General features: G+C 43.2%; 1 protein-coding gene across 1 annotated transcript in view; it reads left to right on the top strand.

Annotated features, from left to right (window-relative positions):
- LOC126138912 (mite allergen Der f 3-like) overlaps positions 1-18,254 on the top strand; it is a 52,413-nt gene extending 34,159 nt beyond the window's left edge. The window contains exons 6-7 of the mRNA XM_049915224.1: positions 6,931-7,086; positions 18,093-18,254. Of these exons, the coding sequence (XP_049771181.1) occupies positions 6,931-7,086; positions 18,093-18,254 (318 nt within the window). The remainder of the gene's footprint in view (positions 1-6,930; positions 7,087-18,092) is intronic.
- Positions 18,255-20,590: the final 2,336 nt, after the last annotated feature.

The raw sequence follows: 20,590 nt of genomic DNA, 5'->3' as shown, positions 1-20,590 counted from the left end.
CCGCCACACACCGTCAGGTGGCTTGCGGAGTATGGATGTAGATGTAGATGCGTGGAGTGCCGCAGAGCTGAACTCCACTGACGAACTTCATGCTGTGTCACACCAACTACTACTGATGGGAGATCTGATGAACTGCCAGCAGCAGTGCAGTACCAGGTACTGTACCCTCCGAGTGTGGGATGGAAGACGACAACCAGGGTTCCTGGCGTATCACCGTCCGGTACGCCAAAGCGCATTCAGGTGACGGGCCTACCAGTCCTGCAGTACTGGGTTCAACGCCTGCCGCCTACACCACACTGCGGTTGGGGCAGTCCAGTGAAGAACAGGCACGAAGTGGGGTCGAGTACACTCCCTCAGCCGGTAGCAGCTATCCATACTCTACGAGGCTGGGCTGTGCGTCCGTATTGACGCAAGAGGAACGACGTCTCGCTAGTACACAACGACAAGGCCTGGCGCACCGTCCGACACTGAGAGTCTGTCCGTGACCATGACAGGAGGAAACTACGGCCAACAGTGCACCATCCTTTCTAAAACTTGCAAAAATAAATGATTCAGTGAATACTCATGTTTTCTTAGCGCCACGGGCGCTTCCAGACGATTCCTGACATCGTGCTGAGACGTCATACGCCCTGCCCCTCTGTAGGAGTATTCTCCTGGTTAGCCCACGCACATTTAGTGCAAATTTGTATACTAGTCTGGTGAATCGACCTGTTGTACTGCCATTCATGCACAGCATTCCAGGATAACGCTCGCCCATGTACCGATGTTGTCGCCAAACATGCGCTACAGAGACTCGGCCTGTCGCCTTGGTCTGCTCGATCAGCAGATCTGTTTCCAATAGAGCACAAGTGAGACATCATCAGACAACAACATCAGCGTCATCCACAAACAGGAATAACCGCTCCTGCATTGACCGACCAAGTGCAGAATGCATGGAACCCCATCCCACAAACTGACAACAAAAAAAATGTTCAAATGTGTGTGAAATCTTACGGAACTTAACTGCTAAGGTCATTAGTCCCTAAGGTTGCACACTACTTAACCTAAATTATCCTAAGGACAAACACACACGCCCATGCCCGAGGGAGGACTCGAACCTCCGCCGGGACCAGCCGCACAGTCCAAGACTGCAGTGCCTTAGAAACTGACAATACAATGCATGTACGTTTGTATGTTTGCAATCAACAGTCTGTTGGTTACATCAGTTATTAATATACCGGCACTTCACATTTGTAACGGCTTATCTCGTGCTTACATTAACCTGTGATCTTGCAATGTTAATGACTTAGGTATATTACCTAGACAAATTTATTCCCGAAATTTCATTACTCTACGTTAATTACTTCATGGTGCTGCGATTTTTTCCCATCACTGTTGGAAAATAATGTTAGTGCGCCTGGAAGACGACATCGATTTTGATCCAATGACAGAATATGCCACCTGGAATATAGTAGATACACTGACAATGGTTTAGACGTCGTCCGGCAACAGATAATGTAGTGGCATAGTTACCAGAGCGCCATCTGTGTCTGCCGTTTAATAAGAACGCTGACAGCCAGAAGGCTCAGTATGGTGTAGGCGTGTGAGATAAGCATACAACCATGCCACCGAGAAGCACTCGTGCTTCCTACAGCCAAATGAGCAAATTTGAAAGTGGTCAAATTTTGGCCTTCCGAGTGGCGTGATGCTCCTTTCGGAGTATTACCACCGAAGTTGGACGACGCTAGCATCAGCGGTCACATGAACATACTCACATCTGTAGATGAGATTATGGCGTTCACGTGGCACCGACGCCTGACATGATCGTCACATTGTAAGGCCAGCAGTGAAAGATCATACAGCTACAACAGCACAGATAATAGGGCCTGTCAACACGAACTGTGGCGAACCGATTATTAGCAGTGGGACTACGGGCATGCACAGGTCTAGCACGTCTTCCACTCACGCCATAGCATCAATGTCAGAGGATCAAAATGGTTCAAATGGCTCTGAGCACTATGGGACAACTTCTGAGGTCATTAGTCCCCTAGAACTTAGAACTACTTAAACCTAACTAACCTATGGACATCACACACATCCATGCCCGAGGCAGGATTCGAACCTGCGACCGTAGCAGCAGCGCGGTTCCAGAGTGTAGCGCTTAGAACCGCTCGGCTACCCCGGCCGGCTCAGAGGATCACTTAGAAGGTAGAATGGCGCGCCGTGGCCTCAATCCCAGTTAGACAGGCGTGGCTTGTGGACAAAAGGGTTCTCAGGGGTGTACTTTGTCAAATTATAGACTGTGTGTTTACACGAAGTTTTGTTAGAAACAACCTGACTGAGTTTCTGTCTGATTATTTCGTCCCAGAAGAATCCATTTTACTTCCGAATTGTGTGGATGAGGAAAATGTGATTCAAGCTAGCCACTAAATCATGTAAATCACACACAGTTCTGTTACTAAACCCGTAAACACTATACACATTATACATCTGTTCACGTATACCTGTAATCATTAACAACCAAGTTATTGCTCGTGAAAGTTTGGTAACATGACTCCCACTACGATGTAAATATAACCTGAATTGCTGTCACATTCCATTTGCCCTCGTCGCGAAGCTTAGACCATTAGTGAAAAAATTTAATTCTATTGGTCGCTGTCCAGAAATTAATGGCGGATGCCGTGATTTACGCACGCGACCGTATCAAGCGTTAAGATCCAACTGTCTTTGAAGATAAAAGTGCATATGCGCTTGTAACACTTCCCCTCAAAAGGCACACAAAACATACACAATTGAGGCAGAATAGTTTTGAAGATAGAGATAGTTTAAGTAAAAGAAAAACACTTATAGCCCGCATCTCGTGGTCGTGCGGTAGCGTTCTCGCTTCCCACGCCCGGGTTCCCGGGTTCGATTCCCGGCGGGTCAGGGATTTTCTCTGCCTCGTGATGGCTGGGTGTTGTGTGCTGTCCTTAGGTTAGTTAGGTTTAAGTAGTTCTAAGCTCTAGGGGACAGATGACCATTGATGTTAAGTCCCATAGTGCTCAGAGCCATTTTTTAAATACTTATAACTAATGGTGGATCAACAAAACTACACTGAAAGTTAATAGTTCACACCAAGAAATTTAATTTACGTATCAAAAGATAAGAAAGAAAATATTTTTATAATGAAAACTATAATGAGACCTTCAAGGCTATTTTCTGTCACTATGGAGAACCTTTAAATGTCAAATGACAACTAATTTAAATTAGACTGTAATTCTTATTTAGTTATTTACATTTTTCAGACACATAGAGGATCACATAAAGCAAATAATGACCTGTGTCTTATTCTTCTTGTTCTTCCAGAACTGTTTCATCATCTCGCTATGCTTAGCTTGATGTTCATCTGATCACTTTCTTCCAGGTACCTTGGGTTTGTCGTCTCTTGAAATTTATGTCTGAAGACGTTTCAATCTTCGCTGTCTGTCAGTGAAATTTTGGAATTTTTTAAATCAATTTGGATCTGTTTTATCCAGACCGTTATCTCTGTAAGTACGTCAAAATTTTCTTTGCTAGTCGGTTGCCATCTAGTCTCGTGATGTGTCAGTAGGATTTCAGTCGTCGTTTGCGGAAATCGGTTTCGATGTTGGAATATTTTTCTGTGACTGTGTGTGATTGTAGACGATGTCCTTCGTCTGTGGGTTCTGGGTGAAGGATTTTACGAATGATTGTCTTTAAAACTTTTTGATATTTTCGAAGTCTCCTTTGTAATTAATGTTTAGTGTCTCGCTGGCGTAGAGTGTTTCAGGTTTGGTAACAGTCGTGTAGTGTCGAACTTTCGTGCTGATGTTTATGCATTTTTTATTGTTCCCATACGCTTTCCACATTTTGAATTCCCGCGTTTTTTGTGCTAATCTTTCTATACCTATAGTCTCAATAATTTCTTCTAAGTACTTCAAGTGGTTAACCTTGTTTACTGTGCCATATTTTGTGATTACATTTTGTTTTTTGATGTGTTTTGTAGCCATGAATTCGATTTTAGAAAAAGAAATTTGTCCAACTTTCTCAGCACAATCTTTGAGGGCTTCAATCTGATGGAGTGCTGTTTGTTCATCACCAGAAAGGATCGTGAGGTCATCAGCGAAGGCTAGGCATGTGACGTCAATGTTATCCTTTTCTGCCCGCATCTCGTGGTCGTGTGGTAGCGTTCTCGCTTCCCACGCCCGGGTTCCCGGGTTCGATTCCCGGCGGGGTCAGCGATTTTCTCTGCCTCGTGTTGTGTGATGTCCTTAGGTTAGTTAGGTTTAAGTAGGTCTAAGTTCTAGGAGACTGATGACCATAGATGTTAAGTCCCATAGTGGTCAGAGCCATTTTATTTGTGTAAAGGGGGGGGGGGGGCCTACCACTCGAAGCTTGGTGATTTTGTCTAAAAAGATGTTGAAAAGTAGTGGGGAGAGGCCATCGCCCTGCCGGGCGCCAGTCCGGATGGAAAAAGGTTGTGAGATTTCCCCGTTGAATTTGAGTTTGGAAGTTGTGTCTGTTAGGGTTTGTTGGATGAGCCGTTGTGTTTTTGGATCCATATTGTTTTCTTCGAGTATATTAAACGGGGATTGTCGGTCGACAGATTCATAAGCTTCCTTGAAGTCGACAAATGTGTAAATCGTTGGGAGAATTCGTATAGCTCGAATTTTCAGCGTATACTTCAGGTTGAAAATTTGTTCGGTGCCTGACGTGCGTGTTCCGAACCCTGCTTGATATTCACCTACTATTAGGGTTTCGAGTTGTTCCTGTGCGCGTTGTAACAGGCAAGCGGAGAGGACTTTGTAAGGAATGGAAAGGAGGAAGATTCCTCTGTAGCTATTCACATCAGATTTGTCTTCTTTTTTTGTGAAGTTGTGAGATGAGAGCGCATTTACAGTCGTCTGGCAGTTCATCACTTCGCCATATGTCTTGAATGATCTGTGTAATTTTCTGTAATGTTCGTATTCCGAGATTTTTCAGTAGTTCTGCGGTGATTCCATCTTCTCCTGATGTCTTTCCGGTTTTCAGTTTTGTGATGTGGTGTCGGATTTCTTCTTGTGTCGGTGGATCGCTTTCGTGTTTCGTGTGACTTTGGGTGTGTGTGTGTGTGGGAATCTTTCGGATGGTTCAGGGCAATTAAGAAGGTAGGAAAAGTAGTGTGCCAGTTCTTTGTAGTTTTCTTGGTTGGTGAGTGCGAGTTTACCGCCTTTTTTCTTGAAGGTAAAATTTTGTGGTGTGTAACCTTTAATTCTGTTAGCGAAAGCTCTATAGAAATTTATGCTTCTGTAATTTCTGAAGTTGTCCTCAACTGATTTGAGCTGTTCAGCGATGTAGTTGCGTTTGGTTTTCCTGATGGTTCTGTTTGTCTCTTTGCGGATATCGAGGAAGTGTTGTAGGGTTTCCGGCGATTTGTTGCTGTTATATTTTTGAAAGGCGATTCGGCGATTGATGATGGCTTGGTCGCAGCTGGAATCCCACCATAGGTGTTTTGGCTTTTTCTTAAGTGGTATTAATTATTCGGATTTTCTGATTATTTTGCTACAAAAGTCGGTCCAGTTGTTTGTCGGTTTTTTCCATTCTTCTGTGACCTTTATTTCTTGCATTCTAGATGCGTCGAACTTTTGGATATGTGGTTTCTTATGTTGTACTCTCTTCGGAGAGGGGAGGTGGTTGTCCGAGTCGATGTTCGCACCTCTTCTGACTTGAATGTCGTGGATGATTCTGTAGTAGGGGTAGGAGATGGCAACGTGGTCCATCTTATACTCACCAACATGTTGGATTGGGGATCGTCATGTTTTCTGTTTTTGTGGGGGTTTTCTGAAGTTAGTGGACATAACTTTGAGGCTGAATTGTTGGCATATGTCAGTCAGATGTGTGCCATTAGTGTTAGTGTTTTCACCGAGTTGAGCTCTAAAGTCTCTCATTAGGATTTTCACGTCGTGTTGCTTAATTTTGGGCATAGTTTTTTCGAGCTTGTTCCAAAATTTTTCGACGGTTTCGGGATTTTTCTTCTTTTCGGTATTGGTGGGCGCATGCGTATTAATGATCGTATATATTTTATTGGCACTCTGAATGCTCATGGTCATGGGTCGATTGTTAATGGGTGTGATTTCTTTAACAGAGTTGATGATGGATTAGTGTACAAGAAAGGCCATTCCGAAGATTGGTGCGCCTTTCGCGACCTTCTGTTGTGTTTTGCTCTTCATGATGCCGTATTTTTCGTAGTCCATGATCTTATTGTTAGTGAGTCGTGCTTCTTGAAGAGCAGGTATGAGAATTTTTTGTCGGTCGATTTCTTGAGTAATATTATGTAATTTTACTGTCTGGATCAGTGTATTGATGTTTAGTGTTCGAATGAAAGTTTCCTGCTTGTAGGGAAGTTACCAGATTTTATTTGCTGTGATTGTCTGGACTCCCTAGACTCCAAAAGTCCAGTTGCCGTCTGTCGATAGATGGATTGTGTACCACCTGGGGTAAAGCTGAATTAGCTTGCACAGTTAATGATTGCTTGTGTTTTACTGGTTTGGTCTGGTCAATACCAGAACCGGATAGGACAAAAGGTAGTTGAGGCCTTTGAAACATATTTTCAGCCGGGCTCACTGAGCTAACAGATGCTGACCAGAGTACCGGTGATTTTCACTCAGACGTGTCTGAATTTTGAATTGCGTTGGTATTTGGTCCGCCCCGAGTATTTTATTTCCTCGGTACCACCCATATATGGGAGGCTTTCCCCTGTCCGCCACCTAGGACGGAGAATCCAACAATCTGAGACGGGATTTATTTATTTTTATTTTTATTATTTATTTATTATTGCCGTGTTAAAATTTAGGGGACTTCTAATATCAAAGATATTAGATGTGAGTCACATCACATATTTCAATATGTAAGTTTTGAAAATTGGAACACATCACCATAGCACTAGCATAAGGAAAGTCTCTTCCTTTTCCACAGTACCACGGGCTGAGTCCAATCGAGCTGCGCAAAGTGGACCTTCAAATAGTAAACCAAGAGGAATGCGAGGCAGTGTGGAATAGCCAGGGCTACGCTGTCCACCCTACGCAGATCTGTACTGCTCGTTTCGAGGATGTAAACTACGACTCCTGTAAAGTAAGTAAATAACAGACTGACTGCGAAAAGTATATGTGTGCGAGGAACACACACGAGGTAGATCGTGGGTCGATGTAGAAATATACCAGCTTGTCTCTGTCGATTGACTTCTTACCATACGGTTGGATTCGGTCACAGCATTTAAACTCAGCGGAAAAAATAGTAATCTATATTCCTCAAACAGATCATTGGTAGTTTAGTAGCTCTGTGGACAGTCTTTAACTGGTACCAAGTTGGCAAATGACTCTCCTCTCATTTCAGTGAAGTGGAGACGTGACAGAATGACAGAATCGAGTCCTCATATTTGGACGTGTCTGTGACGACACGGTGTGTGCAAGGAGTGGTGTGTTGCTGGCAGCACGTTTTACATGGCATATGAATAATGGCCGTAAAATAGTCGTAACTGACAAAGAATGAAGGTGTCGCGGCATGTCAATGACACTCGCTTTTACAGTCGACAGGAATTGCTCGTGTCATTGAACCCAAGTTCATCTCGACCAGTTTAAGACGGAACATTGCGAAGGGAACCACATGCAATAATCATCTGAGAACCACCTCGCAACGGGCCATTGTTCACAGCGGCAGGCAAAGCTGCTCGTGTTCAGTGAGTGAAACAATGAAGGAACGGAGCAGTAGGCGTCTGTGTGTATTTAGTGAAGCACAGTTTTACTTCTGTTTAAATGATGCAAGGTGATGGGTGTACCGATGACCCGCTGAGGCTCTTAATCAACAATATGTGGAGGGCTGCTTGTGTGGTCTCTTGGCAGTGTTTTTCGTACCATGAAGTGCTCCTATCTGTCTAAGTTACCGTGAACATATACCAAGATTTTCATTTCAACATTCTCAGTAGACAAGTGTAGTCCTTCGCTGTGATATGATTGTTACGTATTTATTAATTTAACCCGATCTGATTACGACCATCAGCCGTGTCTTATTTTGGGCCAGGGTATAACACAGGGCCTTTGTTACATCATAGTTGCTTGAGAAACAACTGACAAATAGTGTTAAAATGATTTGAGTGTGCCGGCCGGCATGGCCGAGCGGTTCTAGCGCTACAATCTGGAACCGCGCAACCGCTACGGTCGCAGGTTCGAACGCTGTCTCGGGCATGGGTGTGTGTGATGTCCTTAGGTTAGTTAGATTTAAGTAGTTCTAAGTTCTAGGGGACTGATGACCTCAGAAGTTAAGTCCCATAGTGCTCAGAGCCATTTGAACCATTTTGATTTGAGTGTCTATAGTAACAATGTGAGTAAATAGCACTGCCTATGAACTAATAAAGTCATTACTGGCAGTACCTCTACTATTAATTCTGCTGCCACTAATAATAACAACAATAATAATAATAGTACTGATAGCGACAAATATAAAAAGGAATTTATATGTGTCCAAGATCGATGTTTCCTGATATAGCCAGTTCTGGAGAAAGGAAATTTAAGTTGACTGCACCAGCTAAGAATACTCGGAAATGAGAACGATCTGGCTGCAAAAAAGGAAGTACAAGGATAACGAGTGCGCACAAGAACAATGTTAATTATTATTGTTACTTTAGTAGATATGCCAAATAATTATCATCCGAAGCTGAATACATTATTCAGTTTTCTAATATAATGCAGGAGGCTATTCCACAGTCAGTTCTCTGCTACTGAGAAGGACTTCGAGAAAGTAGCGAAGTAATGTACCTGGGACAGAAAGGATTTTGCTCTGACTGGAATGAGTGTTTCTTCCATATTGTTCAGACAGGAACGTTAAAGTCACGGAGAGGTATGAGGGACAGTATACATTGATAAGACAGCACTGAAGACAGAAGGTCTCGAAATCTCTACACTTGTCTGCACCCAGCCAGGATAGCTATACTTACTGCTTCAAGATTTTTGTTTCAGCTCTTTAACGATTAGTTTATAATTTATAGGGTGAGTTTCGGATTTTTTCTGTGAGTGAAAGGCTATTCGATCCCTCACAGGGAAGTAGTGAGACCGGGGAGCACGGCGGCGTCTGGTTTGGTCAGCAGATGGCTTTCAGCTTGTCTCAAAAGCGGGGAACGGCAGCCTCCTGGGAGGCACTCCGTTTTCGCGGAGTCGTCCTGTTTCCCAAAATATTACTGTGATTATATCCAGGTGCTAATATGTTGCGACAAGTGCACTGTCATCGACCTCCAAAGCGTTCCCCCTGTAGCAGTTAAGACCGCAAAATTTACCTTTCTGCCTGCACGTCAAACAGAGCCCTCTACAGGTGCGAGCCTATCCATGTGAAAAATTTCGTTGCTTTCCGTCGAATTATAGACTGTCCAATCCAAGCATCGTCCACGACGTGATGCCCCAGTCATGGTGTGAACTGATGGTCAACACCAGCTTAGGAGTCCCCTCCTGGAGTTCCGAATGGGGGACTAGTCCAGAATCTTTTGCCAATGGAGAAATCATCACGACACTTCTTCAGTTACAGGCCCTATATCCTGTGGATACACACTATGTGTCTTCAGTGCAGTGGTTTCCATTGCCCTCTGCATCCTCACGCCGTTGATCATTCTTCCGTCTTTAGGGGCAGTTTCCAACTCCAAGGGTAAGAGAATGGCCTGAACATCTGCCCGCTCCTCTGTCCTCTTTCACAACGTCGTTGGCAGACAGAGGGTGACTTCTTATGCCGGAAGTCTTCGGCCGCCATTTCTGATGATTTTCATTCAATATTTAAGCGGTGGTGGGGTTCGAACTCGGGATCAAAGACGTTTTGATTGCTAATCAAAGGTACTACATCTATACCACCGGTGCACTCTTAGTTACTGCTGTTCGTCGTGCGATGTAAATTACTACCACTCAGACATTGAGGTATGACCACAAGTCACGTAAAGCGGGTTATAACCACGAATCGTGTAGACTTTGGGTTGCACATTATCACATAAGGGTACATCTAGTTACGTTTCGTTGTTTATGACTCTGTACTTATATATTACGATATTGCAAATTATTTATATACATTTATTCGTTACTTATTCCGTGAGTTCATACTGGATGCTTATTACATCCAACGTAGATATCGACCACCACGTCACGTTAGGAGCTAGAGGGGTACTATGCATCTCTTGTTACAGTGTTCCGTGTTTCTTTCTTTTTATTTTATGTCAACTGAACACGTTAATGGTGTACATGTTATCAGTATCCTTTACACTACCGATATCCTAGTTTGTGCTAGTGGCTCTATATGTATTCTATATCTCGACCTTTAGCTACCGTTTTCTTCTAGGGCCATATCTGTGCATAATTTAATTACACTTACTTTCATATTCTATTGATATCACTATATTAACAATTATTTGCATACACTTATTCATTACTTAATTTATGGTCTTATACTAATAGCTTATTACATCAAATTTAGACATCGAGCACAATATTACGTTAGCACCTAGACCTTGTATTCTACTGTTGTTTGTCTACTGTGCTGTGATTTTTAGTATATACGGCGTTTTAAAAATGCAATATTTTAGTTCAAATGGCTCTGAGCACTATGGGACTTAACATCTGAAGTCATCAGTCCCCTAGAACTTAGAACTACTTAAACCTAACTAACCTAAGGACATCACGCACATCCATGTCTGAGGCAGGATTCGAACCTGCGACCGTAGCGGTCGTGCGGTTCCAGAATGTAGCGCCTAGAACCGCTCTGCCATCCCGGCCGGCTAATATTTTAGTTGTTCCCTTTAGTTACCTACATACACCTTGGCACGTACTTCATTTTTTCTATATTCTCAGCATCTAAACCTCGAGTTATCTTCTGTAAGCTTATTCATTGACGATATGCACTGATGAGCCAAAACACTATGACCACCTGTTTAATACCTTGTTTTTCCATCTTTGGAACGAAATACATCACTGAATCTGGATGTCGGGGATCCGACGATTTAGTGCTCCGTTCGTGGAGGTATCTGACATTAGATGTCTACGCACAAGTCATGTTTGTCCGCCGCTCGTGGTCTCGCGGTAGCGTTCTCGCTTCCCGAGCACGGGGTCCCGGGTTCGATTCCCGGCGGGGTCAGGGATTTTCACCTGCCTCGAGATGACTGGGTGTTTGTGTTGTCCTCATCATTTCATCATCATCCAGGAAAGTGGCGAAATTGGACTGAGCAAAGATTGGGTAATTGTACGGGCGCTGATAACCACGCAGTTGAGCGCCCCACAAACCAAACATCATCATCATCATCTCGCACAAGTCATGTAATTCGCGTAAACAAAGGGCCGCTGATCTGCGTACGTGGAGATGGCATCTGATAGCAACCCAGATGGGTTCTACAGGATTTCCATCAGACGAATCTGACCGCTGAGACATCAACGTGAGGTCGCTACAATATTGCTCAAACGACTTTAACACGGTTCTGGCTCTGAAGCACGGGAAGTTATACTGGTAAAGGATCACCTTCGGGGAAGACATCAAGCACGAAGGGATGGAGGAGGTTCGCAGCTGTGGCGCGCTGTACGTTTCGAGTCGTCGTTCACCTCAATGACGGCGTTTGTGGAGACGACCAACCACCTAGTGTAGAGCCGATACGTTTCCACTGATCGGCGTTGAAACTCGATTGTCCGGTGCCCACTGCAATCGTAATTGACGAGTCGTGGGGTCAATGTTTGAACAGATAGTGATGGTCTGCTTCAGAGCTCAATGTTCAACAATGTACGATGAACGGTGTGCTCCGAAACATTTGTGCGAGCACCAGCATTGTGCTCTTTCGGTAGAGGTGCCACAAATCCCCACCTCCCCTACTTTACAGAGAAGATAAGCCTCCGAACCCCGCGTTCTGTGAAGAGTTGTGGACGTCCAACCATTTAGCGCCTAGTGGTAGTTTCACTGTCCTTCTACCTCTTTCCGTAGATGCTCACGACGGTAGCACGTGAACACTGGACCAGTTTCGCCATTTTCCATATACTTCTTCACAGGTCCAGCGTAATAATAATCTGCCCCTCGCAAAGCCATTTACCTCAATGAATTTACCAACTTGCAGCCCGTATCTCCGCTAATGTGATCCCCATTCATGCCTGCGCCGCATACATCCTTTTGTCACCGCCTTACATGCTCGCAACACCACTAGTAGCATCTAGCGCCGCGGTTATCAGTGGTCACAATTTTTCGGTTGATTGGTGTATTTCCCACGTTGTACTTGTCTTACAACTACACTGGTCGACAAAAGTTTCTAGTCTACTATATTAGAGGTCTCACTGACTTAGGCACTTCGTGCATTATTTAGTTAGAGCCCAAATACTGGACGGAGTTTACTACTGGCATGCTTTTTGTCCGGTTCCCTGTCATGCAGGCATACCGCTGCCGCAGCGACACACCACGACCATTCCAGTATCAACAACACCTTCATTCAGTTTGTGTTGAGCACTGCAGTAACATGCCACGTAATGGCATACAACAGTTTGATAGAGTCAGGACAGTAGCTTTACTTTCAGCAACATGTTGCCGATCGGTTACGTGTCACTCAAGGTGGTGCGTCTAAGACGCGGAAAAAATATAGAGAGACGGGAAATGTGAACGACATATCTCGCAACGGTCATCACCAATGCAGGATCGTTACCTCTAACTGTCAGCTCGCAGGCGCCCAACATCAACTGGACGAATAGTGGATATTATTTCCCCCGGGCAACAGAGATTCATATCCCTTACCAAACGGAGCGTAGAAGATTGCATCAGGGCGATTTTCATCCCAGAAGACCAATGAGAAGTTTTGCACTGAACCAACGGAACCTAGACATTCGAAGGGCCTGGTCTCTTGCACATCAACATTGGAGCCTTGCAGAATGGAGTAATGTCACGTTTGCTGACGAGACCAGGACTGGTTTGCGTCTGGACACTAGAAGTGTTCGCGTTTGGAGAAGGGCTAGACGACACCAAGAACACCGATACGTTCAGGAAGTCTACCCGTTTGTAGGAAGAAGTGTGATGTTGTGGACAGCAATAATGATGGAACAGCAAACCCCTCTAATTTCTCATCTACGACAATTTGATTGGTCTCCGATACTCCGAAAGGCCCTACGGACGTGAAGCCGGTGACAACATCGTCCTAGTCGATGACAATGAAAGACCGCGCCTTATTCTAGCAGTGTCACGGTACCTTCAAAGACCCAACATCAACCAATGCATTGGCCAGCACAGTCCACAGACACGAATGCAACTGAGCACGTGGCCATTGCGCAGCGTTTGAATCCACCTGACAATCTTCAGGACCTCACTGAATCTGCCAGTGAGGACTGAGACGTCTCACTCCAAGATAAACTTGATGGTCTCCCCACAGCATGCCTCGCAGAGTGGAGGAAATCATCCTTATGTGGGGAGGACATACTCACTATTAAAGAGTTATAATGATCATCATGACATAAAGATTTTCACTTTTTTGTTTTCAAGATGAAGGAGACAGCCTGCTTTGTTTTGTGATGATTTTTTTTGTAACTAACCTAAATCTTTCTTTTTTCAGAAGGAATTACGTTTAATTTTTAATAAGGTATTGTACAAAGCTCAATGGGTGTACTATTAAAAGTCGTTCATGTATATCGCATTGTTTTGTGCACTCCCTGGAGGCAACTTTTTCCTTGTGCTTTATACGTTTCTGTAGTTCGTAATATCTTTCCTTCTGACTTGTGATTCTCACTCGTCTTTCATGTGCTGTGTAGATATAAGCTTGTGGAGTCGGTGCAACATACATGATACTTTATGTAAATGCTGCTGTATTGCTGGCATGCCGATGTATCACTTACTTCCTGTTCACGTAATGATTAGTTTCGGTTTGACACTATATAGTGCACATATGATGGAGATTTATTGATGTGTACTTGCATAAAGTATGTTTTATATATCCATGTTGTTTAAACTTGTACACCAACCTATTATATCTCACCTGTTTATGCTTGTATTTTCGATCGACGTGCGTTACAGATCCGATGACGGCAACTTAGATTTGCCGAAACTGATCATCATAAATAAAATTATAGTTATCGATCCTGGCTGTTGAAGGTTTTGATTTTGTACTTCATACTATTTTTTGTTGATCGTCATCTGAGAAAATATTGTGTCGTGACAGGAAAAATCCGTGCTGTAATATCACATGACTTGTTCTCCATAACTACTAGAGTATTCGTAATTGGATGAGGAAACTGCAGCAACCGAGCAGCATGCTGCTGCCTTTGTAGCGAATCCATCCAGTCAGTACGAGAGTGCTACATTGTCACCTTTGCAAGAAACAGGACTTCCTTCTTGTGAAACGACGTCCAGTTAGCATTCATTTTGTGTACTATATGATTATTCTCTTGCTTCCATGATACACTTAGAGCAAAGACCACGAAAACAAAAAGCAGAAGGGTGCGTGCGGAAATAGACAATTGAAACAGGAAATGGCGAGTTGATTATTTCTCCTCTTCATCAGTTAAACAGACACATTTCGTCGTATACTGTCCAGTCACATTAATGTGTTCACCTGTGAAAAGCCTGCAAGGCTAACTGCTTCGAGACTTACAAAAAGGCAGTCAATCAGGTCCTGGAAGATACTGACAGCGATGTGGAGCCGTACTGTCTCCATTGGCGTGTCCGGTTGCACTTGGTTTCTCGGCTGAGGATCCATGGCGCGAACAGAACGAACGAAGTTCAAAATGGTTCAAATGGCTCTGAGCACTATGGGACTTAACATCTATGGTCATCAGTCCCCTAGAACTTAGAACTACTTAAACCTAACTACCCTAAGGACATCACACAACACCCAGTCATCACGAGGCAGAGAAAATCCCTGGCCCCGCCGGGAATCGAACCCGGGAACCGGGCGTGGGAAGCGAGAACGCTACCGCACGACCACGAGCTGCGGACACGAACGAAGTCTCTCGCAGATTCTCGATTAGGTTTTTAATCTGGGAAGTTTGGTGGCAGTTGGAGTGCGGTAAACTCATTCTGGTGCTCTTCGAATCGACCACATATACTGCGAGATGTATGGCAGGTTGTATTCTCCTGCTGTTAGATGCAGTCGTGCCGAGGAAAATCGAACTGCATGTAGGGGTAAGCATGGTCCCCAAGGATAGATGTGTTGATCCACTTTGCCTTCAAGAATGACGTGATCACTCAGGGAATGCAACGAAACCATTCCCCAGACCGTAACGCTCCCTCCTCCGCCATGGACACTTCTGACGAGTTTTGCGAGTGTTCACTTTCAAACGTTTCATGCTTTAAACGCCAAGGATCATTCGTCCGATTGAGCATAAAAAGTGATTCACCTGGAAAGCACCTGTCACTGCTCAGTGGATGCCCAGATGTCTCACTGACCCTCAAATTCAAGCCTTCTTCGGCGATGAACAGCAGTCAGGTCTGGTGCATGAAAATGGCTACTGCTGGGGACTCCCGTGCGCAACAACGATTGCTGAATGGTCGTTGAGGAGACACATTTGGTAGCCTCTTGGTCCATCTGTGCTGTCAGTCGTTTCACAGTTGCACTTCTATTCGCCTGTACACATCTCCCTGGCCTCTTTCATCCATGTCATCTATGGCACGTGGTGCACCACCGTTGCCTCGACGCCAGTCTTGTAGATCGCCATTTTGTCATGCTGAGTATAATCACGGCGCCACGTGAACGGTTTACAAAATTAACCGTCTCAGAAATGCTCCCGCTGTTAGCCCGCAAGACAACGATCGTCTCATTTTGTTGGACATTAGATAAATGCCTTCGTTTCCTCACTACGAAAACGACTGCACTTTTTTTCCGCGTCCCATCGACACGCTTTATGTACTCTCCACTTCTAGTGCTGCCATCTGCCGTCTGTGAGTAGTTACTGCGCGACGACGTCGAATATAGGCGGCGGTTACATTAATTTGATTGGGTCGTGTAACATGTGAGGAAGGCTTTAGGGCTTGCAGGTGTTGAACTGAAACGTTAGGTCTAATTGCATGATCACCTCGTTTCCCCGATTTTACACCTATTATTTTATTATCATGTTTTCTTGTGGGGACAAATCAAAAGCCTCGTGTACCTGACGTCACTTGCCGACTCTCACTTTTCGCCCGGATACTTGCAGGGTCTGGTTAATTTCATGCAGTTCCTGGTGCACTTGGCAGAGTGTGCCAGGATTTTCTACAACGTTCTGAAATTGCTTTTGATCACCTTCTGTAATGTAGAACGTTGCTGAGTAAGCAGTACATTATCTTTGCTGAACACACTGCGTTTTTGCATAGATTGTCTTTCTAGTTCCTGACATTGCAAACTTTCGCTGGCCCAGGATTACTTTCACGACCACAAGTTCGTGCTCCAAAGTGGCCTACTTCGATCCATATATCGGATATTTCAGTTTTGTCCGCAACCTTTTGGAACATCCTGTATACCTGTGCACAGCTTGAAGGTTTTTTTTTTGTTTTTTTGCTATTGACGACATTTGAATATTAGAATCAAGTTCTTTCGCCAAAGGAAGACATTGTTTTATAATTTCTTCAATTATCTAAAGCTTTGTTTCACAATATTTTCTTTTCCTCTCTATGCATTTCTGTAATATCGCTGTGAGCAGCATCATTTGAAAATGGATAAGAAAGTAACATACAATGATGTTAAATATAAAAATATTAAACCAACTGCAAAAAATGAAATACTTCAGTAACAATACAACAATTTCAGAATGAAATTGATTATTTAAATTCTGTGTTTCATTCGATTTCTTTAATGTTTGTCCATCTTTCAGGTCGGAAAACTAGATTAAATCACGTACGTATGTTATATATACAAAATTGTTAAAGATTCTCTTAAAATGTACGAGTAATCCTTATACATAACCAGGTTTTTTCTTGTTACATTCTTTCACTCAGTGAAAAGTGTATTTCAGTAGACATTACTGATATGTATTAAAGTAATTAAAAGGCTAACTACTTGAAAGTTAGATTTGCGACTTTTCTTTCCTACGTGGCAGAAAAAAATTTCAAAGTATATAAAATAGAATAAGGAACAGTTGGAGCAAATATCGTAAATTTATTTGAAAATTACATTTTAGGAGAAGTAAGCTCAAAGTACATTTTAGAAGGCATATCGTACAATGTTTTGAGAAATCCATCGTGTAAAATGATTGTAACAATATTTTGATTAAAACACTGCTAATTATTAACCTCTAAGCTCCATCAGTGCTGACTACTCACTCGCAACTTCCATCACTGCTGGCTGTTCACTTCCAACAGCTAGTCTGATCAGCCACAGAGTCTATTACACAGTGCACTGAGTGCTGTCAGAGTTATTGACGCAGAGCGCAACATAGCGCTGCCAACATACAAACACATAAACAGCCTACTTACAAGTGCTCATAACTTTTAAGCTCTCCATTTTAGAGCACATGTTTACTGACTTTTTTCTCGTCTTTTGGCCCATACTGCCACTTCCCAAAATGTGGAAAGCAAAGAGCTTGCTGAGGAAGAGATTTGTTTCACCGTATCGTAGATCAAGAACTGCTCATAGCTCTTAACGAATGCATTTTAGATCCCATGTTTACTTGACCTTTTTTGTTTCGTCAGATCCCTGAATATTGACCATCACTTCTGAAACACCCTGTATTTAAGAATATAAATTGCAGTTCCTTCGACTAGAAAAATATGTGTTATGTTAAGAATAGTCAGAATATAGGTTTTCACTATCTGATTTTCTGGACATACAACAATTAACTTTATTCAATGATTTTTGTAGGGTGACTCAGGTTAGGATCAGAATGAATTGGAGCGAGTATATTAAATTTTATTTGAAAATTCCATTTTAGCAGAAGTAAGCTCAAAGTAGATTCCAGAACGTATGTTATACATTGTTTTGATAAAACAATAGTCTAAAATGGAGACTGTAATCAGTATCTTGATTGAAGTGCTGATACTATATATTTAGGGATATGAACTACAGTAGACCCTCATCAGTAATATTTTTCAGTGGAAAAAATTTGTAGTTGTTAAGAATGGTCTGAATATAGCTTTCCATACACTGTTTTTCTGCGCATACCACAGGTGACTTTATCCAGTGATTTTTGCAGGGTGATTCAGGGGGTCCTCTGCTCTATGAGGGAAAGATTGTGGGGATGGTGTCTTGGAGCTACGAGTGCGCTGCCCCTCCCTACCCCTCAGTCGGCACCCGTGTCTCCAGCTACGTGGACTGGATCATCGACAACACCAACGGAACACTGGTGCCGCACTAGCGCCGTTGGATTTGTATTTGCTACATTTTTAAAATATTGATCAAATTTAATGTTATTACAATATCTTATCAATGTTAACAACTATGTACAAGTGACAATAAAATTTGTTTATCGGCGATCTTGTACTTCGTATGTAGCAATGGATTAGTCTGACATTCTTTACATTTTAATGCTTGTCATTTAATGCTAATCTTATACAGCAAGGTGAAAACATGCAGTTCTGAGGGTCAATCAGCAAATTTCAGTCATCACTTGGAAAAAAAAACAAGCTGTTAGCATGAAAAGTGGTGAAGGCGTCAGTCCCGCTGAACATACTCACAGCTCACTGCGACACATTTTTCGTAACGATGGATGACGTGGTGGAGACCTTGATTGTAGATGTCTGCATTTGAGCTCTGCAGAAAACGTTCCGCCTCGAAAACCAACTCGTTGTCACTGTGGGAATACCTGCCACACAATCGTTTCTTCGTCTGCGGAGGGAGGAAGAACTCACAGGATGCACTTCGCAGAATACAGAAATTTGGCGGCCCAGAGAACCATATTGTGTGACTATGATGCATGTACAATGAGCTGCAACGTTGTCCTCTAATATAGAACCCCCCATAGACAATATTCCTTGATGCCTCCGTCAACATCTTCAGGAGATTTCGATATAATTCTCCTGTTGCGGTTTATAAGCATAATATTATAGCAACAAACCGTGATAGTCCAAAAACACTCAATATCACCAAGCCTGATGATGACTGGGTCGGATCTTTCCTCGGCAGTCATGAATCCAAGTGTTTTACTACTTGCTTTGCTCCTTTGGATCGATGATATATCATACATCCAGCACTATTCCAACTAAATAAAGCATCTTGAATGTCTCGACTCTGCTGCAACCTTTTCGCTGCTGCCTCGGTTTGGCAGAATTTTTGAATCGGTGTGAGCAATCGCAGAACCATGCGGGCCACGATGATCTTTATCATCTACAAAACATTGTGCAAGGTTTTGAAAACTAATCCTTGGCTGATTTAACTAGTTCCTCTTTTATGATAATCCAGTCTTTGGTCAGCATTTGCCTCCATTTCTCATGTAGTTGCTGGTTCTTCAGAGAGAGATGGCCTGTCAATTTCTCTTGGTGATTCAGAGTTCTTTTATCACACTGAAACCTTCTGCACTGTAGTATCGACCATAGATCGAAGTACCACGCCAGAGTCGGCAACGTACATCGATACCACAGACGTCGACGGGGTATCACTGCAATCAGCAACGACAAATGGAAGAGGCTACAGACACTCCCTCTCTCTCACAACGGTAGCGTCTTCATACGGAGTTCAATACATAGCTGAGCATGGAAGCGCTCTGCCACACTTCGTGACCTCCACTGAGGCTGTCAACATCATAAAGTAGGACTAAGACGCTATTCTTGTAACCGATGGAAATGTACTTCTGTAAACGTTGAACATTGTACTTCAAGAGAAGAGTTTGTGATCATACCCATCAAGGGATGCTTTAATAGTCAAAGACAGTTGAAAATATTTAAGCACTTCTGTGGCAAACGATCTTGTTAAGGTAAGTAAATATTTTTACCATTCACGTAATAAAGTCAACTAATATTTCGTGTGTTGCAGTCTAATGAGTCATCTCCCAGAGCAATCAAACAACCCACTATTATGGCCAACTGATTGTAGTTTCGTCTGGTCATAACAAATGGTTCAAATGGCTCTGAGCACTATGGGACTCAACATCTTAGGTCATAAGTCCCCTAGAACTTAGAACTACTTAAACCTAACTAACCTAAGGACATCACACACACCCATGCCCGAGGCAGGATTCGAACCTGCGACCGTAGCAGTCCCGCGGTTCCGGACTGCAGCGCCAGAACCGCTAGACCACCGCGGCCGGCGGTCATAACACATCTAAGCATTGTGTCTCTGAAAATGCATAGTTGTTGTACACTTCCACCATATCAGCACTGATTTTAGTGGCGTTGTTCCCTTTTAGATGCAGAAAACAAATTCCTGCACCAAACTTTACTTCATCAATGAGATGCACCATAATGTTTTGACTCTTGTAGGGGCATATTCCGGTACTTTGCCGCAGGGATTTCAATGTCTACCAGGACTCCAGACATGTACCTGTAAGCAAAGAAAAATTGAATTATGTGCCTTTATTTTTTTTTCAAGGTGATAATTTAAACTTTATGGTTATCCCCATTATAAGAAATAGCAGCGTCCTCCAAAAACTTCCTGTTCTTAATATATATAGATATATGTGCCAGTATTACAATGACTAATTGTACCAGTTTATTGTACTGCCATTACGATATATATCTGCCTTCGTCGTATGTAACC

The sequence above is a fragment of the Schistocerca cancellata genome, chromosome 1 (genome assembly GCF_023864275.1).
Source record: "Schistocerca cancellata isolate TAMUIC-IGC-003103 chromosome 1, iqSchCanc2.1, whole genome shotgun sequence".
In the NCBI taxonomy this organism is placed as follows: domain Eukaryota; kingdom Metazoa; phylum Arthropoda; class Insecta; order Orthoptera; family Acrididae; genus Schistocerca; species Schistocerca cancellata.
The sequence above is the reverse complement of the archived record's forward strand: the minus strand, read 5'-3'. Positions and strand labels throughout refer to the sequence as shown.